The sequence below is a fragment of the Rhea americana genome, unplaced genomic scaffold (genome assembly GCF_003343005.1).
Source record: "Rhea americana isolate MKP2758 unplaced genomic scaffold, rheAme1 scaffold_99, whole genome shotgun sequence".
NCBI classification, from domain to species: Eukaryota; Metazoa; Chordata; class Aves; order Rheiformes; family Rheidae; genus Rhea; species Rhea americana.
Window position 1 is genome coordinate 808,865 of NW_028187188.1, and position 10,468 is coordinate 819,332.

Consider the following 10,468-nt stretch of genomic DNA (forward strand, 5'->3'; position numbering starts at 1 on the left):
GGGGCAGCTGCCGCCGGCCGAGGGGCCGGGCCGGGCCGGGCCGGGCGCGGCGCCCCGCAGCGCAGCCACCTGCGCCGAGGCAGCTCAGCCGGTCGCCGCCTTTCGGGGGCCGGGCCCAGGCCGCCCCGCGTTTTTCCCACGTCGCTCCAAGCTGCCAACTATACATAGAGCCGGCGTCACCTCTGCCGGCGGAATAAATTCCTATTTTAAACGTCTGCGTTTGACGGGAATAAACGCGCTCGGCCGTCCCTTCTCAGAGCAGTGCCGCCCCCGCCGGCAAAAATGCCGCTGCTCGGCTTCCCGGGGCCGCTGCTTGCTCCGAGGGGAGAGGGAGCCCCGCGGCCCGACGCCCCCCGCCCCCTCCTCTGGGGCGCCCCCGGCACCCCGTGGCTGCGGCCCAGTGGCGGAGCCGCTGCAAGCGGAGAGCACGGCCACTCTCCTTCCTAGCCAAGCAAAAGCCAAGGGAGCCGAGCTGTCTTTTTATTTATTTATTTACTTATTTCCCAAGAAATGCTGTCTTAGATGCACCTGGCACTAAGACATTTCTTTGGCAAACCTGACCTTTGGTCAGCTTGAGTGGCCCTCAAGCCGACGTGCGCCCATCTGCCCCACAAGCTGCGGAAGGGAAAGGCGAGACACCAGACCCTYGCAAGGCGAAGGGAGGAAGGAAAGCGAGCGAGGCCGGGGAGCAGCCCTCGCCTGTGCAGTGCAGGCAGCCACAGCCTGATTCTGCAGCTTTAAAAAAATGCGTAAGCCATCGCCTGCTCAGGCGAGCAAGCCAGCGGCACTGCTTTGGGGAGCTGAGCATCGCAAGAGCACCGGGCCTACCCGGCTCTGGTGCTTCCCTCACCCAGGTTCATGCAGCTACAAGTCCCCTGGTGCACAGCGACAGCACGGCCTTCACGTAGCTGTGGGAACGGCACCAGCGTTCCCTAAGGACACCTGCACCAGATTTTAGTGTGCTCCCCCCAAGCACACCTTTGACTTGGCCCGCCGTCCTGAGCCGGCAGGACTACAACGTGATGTTACTAAAGAAAGGCAGTATTTTTAACACCCTGTTAAAGAGCRATCTTGGCTTTAATTGGCAGTGGGACAAAACTAGATCCTCAAACACTGTCCTTTCCAAATGCTTCGGATGCAGAGGGCTATTAGATTTTAAACCTTGATCATTCACGGTACTCRGCTCATGAGCACTGGCAGCGGCAGCAGCCCTGCCACTCCTCCAGCAGACACCTGCCCTCAACAAGACCTGCACCCACGCCCTCACCTTCTCCCCACCTCTGAGCCCCCAAACCAGGGTCTCATATGTCAATCTCCCTTGCAGAAAGGCATGCCAGGAGAAATACTTTGTTTTTGTTAGGAACACACAATAAATCAGCTCACTGCCTGTGAAACCAGCACAATTAAAACCTTTTTAAAAAGTTGTAATGGTTATTCCTGTCTTCCCTCCAGGATCCCCCAACAAGATCCCCCCTGAAAGTAGGATCCCAACTTGACTTCTTATTTATCTGTTTCTGTGGCCTGTTTCCCAGTTATGGTCCAAAGATATTTCTCCTCCTATTTTCCTTTGGTGATACCTTGAACTGAATCTTCTCAACTTTACAGAACTTTACAGATCTTCACAGCTGAGGCTAACACCGCAACAGAGCACCTCAGACATGCCCACATGCTTATGGCATATCTCGGTCTCCACCAGGGGGAATTAATGCAACTGATTCAAAAAAATACATACATTAAACCCCACATCTCCTTCAGCCCTCATTTGTTCATTAGGCATTTCCCATGGAACTAACGTGTTCCTAGGATCTAGGCAGCCACCCAAATGCTAACAGCCACTGAAAAAAAGTGAACTTGTAACAGCCAGCCTAAGTGCTCTAATTTCTGTATGTGCATTGGAGGAAGAAAAAACAAACAGGCAAGAGAAAACCAAAGAGAAGGATTTCCTCCTCCTATTTTTTTTGTATCAGAAAATTGTGCCCTGACACAGTGCCAACCCCTAAGAGATGCTTTGTTGTGAGTCTGGCCCAGAGCAAAGTGCAAAATTCCATGGGGGTTTAGGCTTAATTCCTTCTCCTCAGCTTCTCCCCTTAGCCACCTTAGTGTCGGCTTTGGTAGATRCTATTTTGGAGGCGCCTAATAATCCTCATCTCAACCTCCTGGTTTTCTGATTTGCTCCATTTATTTGTTTCTTAGATTATCAGAATAAAAAAGGTAAAGACTTCTGGAAGTCTGTTTGTAGTCCAAACATTCACTGAGAAAGAAATAAGCCAAATATTTGAGTTGTAGGAGAGTTAGTATAGGCTAAATTCTATATATGTGTCTGAATATCAAAGTTCTTCAATAACTTTGTTTATAAAGCTGTGCTTTTTTATTATTATGTTTTCTTTATTTATTAATGTTGCCAGACAACCCTTACATCRGGCAAAGGTAAAGTGAGTGTTCTCAAGCAAAAGTAAATAGGAAAAATGTGGTTCCATCATACATTCTTGAAAAAAGCAATTTCTCACTTTACTCTTGCTTTACTCTTAGTTGATCGGATCAATGTGATTTTACTTAATCACGTTGGATATTGGTAATCAATACTTGTCATTCTTATGCTCCTACTAATACTACGTTAAGGCCATCATTAACACTGATCAGTCTTCTGTGTTTTCACCTTTAAACTTACTAAGCCTATTGGTTTCTGAAGTTTCTGGATCCAAATCCGTCATGAAGTGCTACTGAAACTGCCCTGACAACCATGCAGCTTCTGTACATTGAATGCCTTTCATAMTGTGCATAATAGGTATTTTACTTTTAGGCTCTTATTGTTAAAAATCCTAACACACTATATTCAACCACATTCTGCCATTTGCTCAGATAAGCTTAGATCAGACAGGTAAAGKTTGGGGGAAAAATTCAGACAGACTAAATTATCTGTGCACCTTAAAACACCATCACTGAAGGAAGCAGGATTTAAAAGAGACTCAAGAAGAGAGACTTCAGAAAAGTGTACAGTCAGTGGCTGGAATGGCAGCAAGATTTTGTTGAGCATTCCCTGACCAGGAAAAGGGAAAATGGTAATTTATTAACATTAAGAAATGTTAATAAATGTGTAATATACATTTTAGTTTTTATAGAGTTGACTCACATTTYTTAAAAACTGAAGTAGGAACATAAATGACAGAGGGTTTAATAAAAAAGGGTCAACGCAGAAGGAAAATCAAAATATTGTTTGCATAAGTAGTTCCACTAATTAAGATGGATGGATTAATTAAGAAATTAAGAAATGATGGATTTTGGRGAAAATAAGGAAACAGCAGCAGGATCCTGTTGCATTCTGTGCATGTAGCAAAAGACTTCGGTTCTTATATGTCTGGAAAGAGATGAAGAATGACATAGGAATAGGAAGGAACTTTAATTTTGGCAATTAGTCTCTTTTCAATAATAATCTGAATACTGCTAGATTTGATTTCTCAGTAAATTTTGATAACATTGTGCACTGTCAAAATAACCTTTGGGGCACACAACATCTTTCTTGTCTTTAAGTCAAAACAAATAAATATATGGATGTAGTTTAGATGTATGTGATAAAGATAAAAGGAAACCCAATGTACTTTTAGGAATAGTGACCAAAAAAAGGAAAAAAAAGCCACTTTGGAAAGCAGAACAGGAATTCTGGTTTAGTAATAAACACTGAAGTCCAGCACACAATATAAATCTCCAGGTGCTACCAGATATATTAAAAGAAAACACAATAACCACAGGCGCAACCAGGTATGGAGTCTGTCTGACTCCAYTGATTAAAAAAAAAAAAGATTTCCAGCGTTTGCTGTAAAACACTTTTTCTTCTAGGGTTTAGCAAGGGCTTGACTGTTGAMGTACTATGTTCTAAGTAAAAAACAACATCCATAGGAATGAAGCCCTTCACTTACTCGGAAGACTACCTGAGCTGAGAGGATCTTTCCTCTTCCCTTCCGAGTCTGGAAGCTTCAGAGACCTTTCTAATCAGCCAACCTGCAAATTTAAACCATATATGGGCTTGTTCCTGGCAGCCCTCTTCATTTTACAGCAAGTCAGACTCTCTTGTAAGGAAGCTAGAGTTGGATGGRTCTCAGGACCCTAACCTGAGTGTCTGAGCTTGCAGGATTTAAAGGCCTTAGCATGGCCTGTGGAGTAGAAGGCTATGTTTCGTTCAGGCTTGAGAAAGGATCATGTTCTGGCAATTGCCTTATGCTCTGTAATGTGCTCCCATGTAACTGAGCCCCTGTAAGAATCGGTGGTTGAAGCGCTAGTTAAATGACCAAAAAAAAAAAAAAAAAAAAAAAAAAAGCTAGGCTCTTTCTCACCCTAGCTATAAGCAGCTCTCTCTGGATGCCTTACAAGGTCTGCAGAAGATGCATGTATTTTTAAAACATATCCTCCTCCTCATTACCCATCCTTCTCTTCCAGACCCCCAAATCTCATGTCAAAACAAACAGGCACAAATGTAATCACAGAACAAGCTTACATTTCTTGGATATTTTCCCAATTGTGCTACAAATACAGTCTAAATACCAGTCTGTGTATTTGTTAAGGGAACCTGCTACCCAGGCAAACTAAATTAAATCCTTGCTGAATTTTACATGTGTCAGGTTAAACAGCCTCTACGCTGTCACTGATAGAGTATTTTGGTGGCTATTAGACCTAGACAGCAAGAATGTATGTAAACTACAGGAACATAAKCAATATGGTTGTTTATAAACAGTTTAGTACCTTCACTAATATTTTTGCTTGTTACTTTGCTCATGACAACAGGCCAGCTGACCCCGATGCGATCATTCAGAAACAGAGGTGCTCAGAGAGCCGCAGGACCGAGCGGGCTCTCCAAAGGTTGTGAGATGTCTCTCCCCATTGCAAGGGTACCTGAGGGCAGACATCCTGACTGGTGTCTGTCCAGCCTTTTCTAGCAGATTTTTACTTACTTTGTTTCACAGCTTCCCCAGACCATCTCATCTGCTACTTGCTTATCCATGTAATTAGATATGAGTCTCCTCATACCTAATCTGACTCCATACTGTAAACCCTCTATTTCTGCCATGGATGGAAGAAGCGATTATCACTCTCTGTGCTGCAGCTTTTTACACGCTTAAGGGTGATGAGTGCATTTACTCCTCTCCCATCTTTTCTTTAGGCATAACAGCCCCAATTCATTTAATCGTTACAGGTGGAAAGCTCTTGCTAAATCTCTGATCACTTCTCTGGACTTTCTGCAAGTCTGCAAGTGTGGTGCAAACCTGCAAGTGTGGTGCAAACCTTCGAGTGCGGTGCAAAGAAGTGGCTACAGTGTTCAAGGTGGAGCTTCCGCAGTGCTGCGAAGAGCGAAAGGTGACTTTGTGTCTGCAGGCAATGTGCCTGCTTATACATCCCAGCCASATTTGCCATTTTCGCCATGGCGTGACAGTGCTGACACCCCTTCAGCTAATGCCCCATTGCAAGCAGATTTTCCATTCATTATCCGACTATTAATGAAAATAACTGAACAAACGCGACCTCCTGCCCCCCTTGAATTCACTATTAAAACAAACGATGCACTATCCACAACCAATATTCAAGCATGTTCTGTGTAGTTATTTTTCACCTCATACTTTTATCTCTACAGTGCTTTCCTAGCTTGCTGTAAGAAGGGCAAAATGCCATACCAAAGCCAAATGCCATTTCTCCTCTGCACAAAGCCTGTTGCCCTATCATAAAATAAATTAGATGGGCTCATCAAGAGCAAACCATAYCACCCCAATGTTGTCTGTAACTTCTCTCTTCATTATCTTTGAAGGGCTTACAAACTGTATATTTACTCCAGTGTCTTTCCAGAAACCGAAACTGATACAGTTACTGATCTAACTTTACTTCTCTTTCTCCCACTTCTCTCAAGACCCGTCTTCCCTGAGATCCCATCTGCTAGGTTGCTGAGTCTGCTGAAGTATCCCGTCATGTGCGTGTCTTGGGGACTGAGCTTCAGCGGTGACCCTATTCTTTGTACAGTATTATCGTGTAACTTGAGCACTGCAGATGTATCTGATTATTGGAACTGTGGAAATGATTGCCACAAAACCCGAAACCATGACCTTTGCTTGAGGTGTTTCAGCCAAGTTGGGGGGGGGGGGAAGCAGGACAACAGAGTTGATTTATGACTATTCATTAAAATTACGCAAAACTTATTATTTATAGAAGTGGACTTGGGATAAAAAGTTCAGACTCAAAACCAGCCTTCTTCACAATTCAGAGTATTTGGATGTGGAAAAACATGGAAAGTTTTCCTGAAGCCAGATGAATGTAACCAGATTAAATTTGCATATTTCTTAAAAAAAAAAACTCGTATTTTTAGCTTGCCACTGGCCACAATATGAAAACATTAAGCCATTTGCTTCAGAATGAGAAAAACAAGCAGCCAAGCTGTTTTTTCTGTTGGGCATCATCAGCCCTTTATGTGATCAACTGCATCTCAGAGGGGTTTTGAATTCTAGCAACAACTTGTTTACCCRTAACGGCTTCTAAAGCCAGAAAGCACAAACGTGCGCGTGGGCACCGAGGCCGTAGATCAGCACTCTYGTGCCATGTCCCTGACCATGGAACTGCCACGGCGTGGCGGGTAGCCAGCTTTGGACTGGGACAGTTTGCAAAGCTCGCTAAGGACGCTTGGAGGACCCCACGAAAAGCAAACCCCGTTTGTTACGCACACCTTCCTGCCGCGYGGCCCGTGTTTGGTCACAGGACCCAAAGTCCGTGCGGTACCCRACCGGTGGGCACTTCTCTCCCTCAGCTTAGAGCAAAAGGCAGCTAAAGTGCCTTCCATCGCATGGCGATGAAAAGGAGGATCAAACAGCTCTCAAAGCGAGCCCCTTTTGGGACTGAAGTTTCTATATATAGAGCGGTTCAATAAACACCATTATGAACCGTACGCAATCTGCCTGCCCAGAACTGAGGTCACGTACACACTTTTGTATACGTATGTGTTTCTCCACTAGCTCATTTAGCTTACAGATTGAACAATTAAATGGGAGAAGCTGGTTACACAGTAAGTGGTTAGAGATCAAAGCAGCTCTTATCTGGCAAACTACTGTAGTTAGCGCAAGAGGCAAAAATCTTTTCCCAAATTAAAAGAACTATGGAGAAAAACACGAATGAGTTTTCTTGAATTCAGGTGTAAAATCCATTGTAAAGGTCAGGTTTACAAGGAGACCATCCTAAGATGCTAATGACATGACAGTTTTATGAGGCTGGAAAATGATACCTTGGCTGAAGCGGAGTAATATTAGACCAAGGGATTTATTTAAATTGGACAACATTTTTTTTTCTTCAAACTTTGTGAGTGATCTTGCCAAATCTTACCAAGATGAGGAATCCTTACTTATAAAAATACTCTCTCTGCATTCAATGGAAAATTGAAGCAAGTAAAGGTTATTTACTATACAAGGCATTATTCTGTAATCTTATGTACAAAAATCTTTGAAATATTTTTTCTGCAGTATATATAACCMAAAGATATTACATGTATGTGCATTTTTAATGTCTGCACATTGCAAAAATATGTAAAGCAACAATTCTTAACAGCTAGTCTCAGAAATAGAAAGAGTGAAGTTGTTACACAAACCTTGACRCAATTTTAACTTGGAAAAACTGCAYTTCTCCACTGTAGTACAGGAAGGCATAATCTGCCCCCGAAGAGTTCATAGTCAAGTATATGCTCTTAACATTAACACACACACACATAACCTGTGGAGCCTAATTCGGGCATGCTAAGAATAGGCACTTGTGTATGTAACCAGAGCAAAAGTACTTTTCACTCACAACATGAKCAATTATTTAATATCTTAATACTGTTTCTTTAGAAAGTAGTGTTAATAACAGGTGTGCTTTTTTTTTTAATTTGTCCTAATTTCTTGTGCAATTAGTTAATTCAGTCTCTGAAYACTGTAAGCCCCTGAACAAATCCTTCATCAACAGAGCAATTCTTTTTCTGCTGAAAAATAACGCAATTTTCATTAAATTACAATTTCAAGCTTCAGCCTCAAAATATATGATATCAATACATTAGATTTTGCTTGTGTAGCTCTTGTATAGCCAGTTTTTGTCCTCATTATTGATTTATGAAAGATGTGAATATTTTAAACATTAAAATTGTCCATTTTCTTTTCTCCAAGAAGTTAGGAATTCTCTAATTAGGTCTACTATTTTTCTTACCCCCARTGTTTCTAAAATGCACACAGAATTTTAACACTTATGAGTGCTCAAGAGGTTTAGAAGGGCTCTTTGCAGTGAACACACAGGCCTGATTCTGCGAGGTGTTGAGTGCTGCCTGGGAAGCGATGAGCTCTCTGAAATCCTTGAGCTTCAGATCACTAAGCCAAGCAGATATTGACCCAATCTTCCTCCTGCGCTACCCTGTGAATCCTCCTCTCTGCAGTATCTGCTATGCTTGTTTTCAAGTGAATCTTCAAAAAGACTCTCAACTGAAAAATAACTCGTGGCATTAATGACATGGGGAATGGCACTGTAGCCTGTGGCCTGTTTGGGCACACACCTAGCTTTGCTGGAAATCACTTTGAAAAGCTGATATTCATCTCCTCTCTGTCCAAACCGAGTCTGCATACAGCTTCTCAGCAAAGAGGATTAATGCAGAAACCCACTGGGGCCAGAGGCCCCTCTTTCTGCAGCCTTGGAGTGACGGAGGGCCTGCTGTACACACCTGGACTCCGCAGCGTGTTTGCTGCCAGTGAGCGCCAGCCACTGAACTCCGAGGGCAAAAACACCCTGTGGGGGCAAGGCTCTTCCTGCAAACAAGCTGCTTCTGCTCGAAGGCCTCTGTGGTGGCCAGGAGGCTTCCTACCCCTCCACTCGCACCAGCAGCCCACAGTCGAGGAATCTAGCGAGGGCCGGTCATGTCCTGCGCTTGCCAACTGTCAGCAGCTGTGGCACAGGCAGGATGGTACTTTCCAGCTACAACAGGTGTACCCTGCCCTCTAATCTCTAACATTTCAGCACAGGCAGGAGTTTCCAAGTCCTCCCCCTCTCCGCGCTCACCTCCCTTCCCCCAGGCGGAGGGGGGATCTTGGCTTCGGAGCCAGGTGGTGTGTGTACTGAAATGAAATGCAATGAAATGCTGGTGCTATTCCAAGATAACCTCTTACCCCTCAGTTGGCTCCCACCACGGTTTTGCTGCTAAGCTAACTCAGGGTGAGGAGAACAAGCTGGTTTCAAGTAAGGCTCTTCTCTTCAGGGAGGTGTTTTTCCATACATGGTGATCATTACTACTGAATCATCACGGCAAGTTGGCGTGTACCRCACAAGGCACACATGCACTGAATGCATCTGTTGTCTGCCTCCGTAAAGATAAAAAATGTGTTTCTGTCAAAGCTGAAGAGAGTCCTGAATCAAACCCCATGACTGTAAGCACACCTGCACCCAAATCCCAGCTGCAGTTTCTGAATGCTGCAGTGCTAACCTTAGTAGAGCTATGTTTCAGAATTTTTAGCTGAGAAAGTCAAGGGAGAAAAATCACTGTAGGTTAGTTCAAAAAAAAAAATCAAACCCTGTTTCTTTCAGCTGAAATTATAAAATAAAGGAATTTCCTTGCTGTGTTAAACAAAAAGMCCTGCTTGCTCTTAAGTGGAATGTTTTGCTCTTCACTGGCAAACTTTTAAACTGCATTTACATAACAGGAAAGGAGATTTATTTGAGGGTAAAGTCACAAGTGACCACTGACATGGGGAAGTTAACACCAGGATGTGAAGGATCCAGGCTGCCTCTGCCCAGTCTGAAGCAGGTATCTGACTAAAGGTTTTCCATCTCTGAGGACAGTAATCTAACCAGCTGGCTTTAGTCACTCCCACGCTTGCCCTTTGTCCCTATAGATATTTATAAAAACCAGAATGACTTTAGCCAGGGATATGGAAAGCAACCTAATCCAGAACGGACTGATGGCAAGGGCACTCCTTGGGAGGAAGGACACCCAGGTTGAAATCTCTGTTTAAAATCCAGCAGGAAGGACTTGAGGACGTGTGGGCTTTTGTTTTGGGTAAGTCACTAGGCTGCGGGAAATCAGAGAAAGACTTTCCCCTCCTGTTTGTGAATTGTGTCCATGTTCTGTTGTGAATCTTGATTTACAAAAAATAAAAAAGACCCCTCTATTTTGGAAAATATAAACACTAAATAACTTTTCTCCTCCTCTTTTTCAGCTTAAACTACTTGCTGAATTTGATCCAAACTAATAAATAGGCCTGAAGCGTTCAGTAAATAAATGACCAGCTGGAAATTTTTTGGCCACGCTCTAATAGTTGTTTATTTTCCTATACTGTTAGTACAGTTAGACAAAAATGTTTGCCRCCCAGCGACGCTAGCAACAACTACATTAGCTGGTGGCTGCCAGGTAGCACGTAGCACAGATACTTGCGCTGACTTTAAACTGGCTACTTGGGATACTGACGGGTCATCTGCAAAAGCGCAGAGGTTT

General features: G+C 43.7%; 1 protein-coding gene across 1 annotated transcript in view; it reads right to left on the minus strand.

Moving 5' to 3' along the window:
* CUNH4orf54 (chromosome unknown C4orf54 homolog) overlaps nucleotides 1-5,412 on the minus strand; it is a 16,844-nt gene extending 11,432 nt beyond the window's left edge. The window contains exon 1 of the mRNA XM_085325652.1: nucleotides 5,256-5,412. Coding sequence (XP_085181778.1) covers nucleotides 5,256-5,412 — 157 coding nt within the window. The remainder of the gene's footprint in view (nucleotides 1-5,255) is intronic.
* Nucleotides 5,413-10,468: the final 5,056 nt, after the last annotated feature.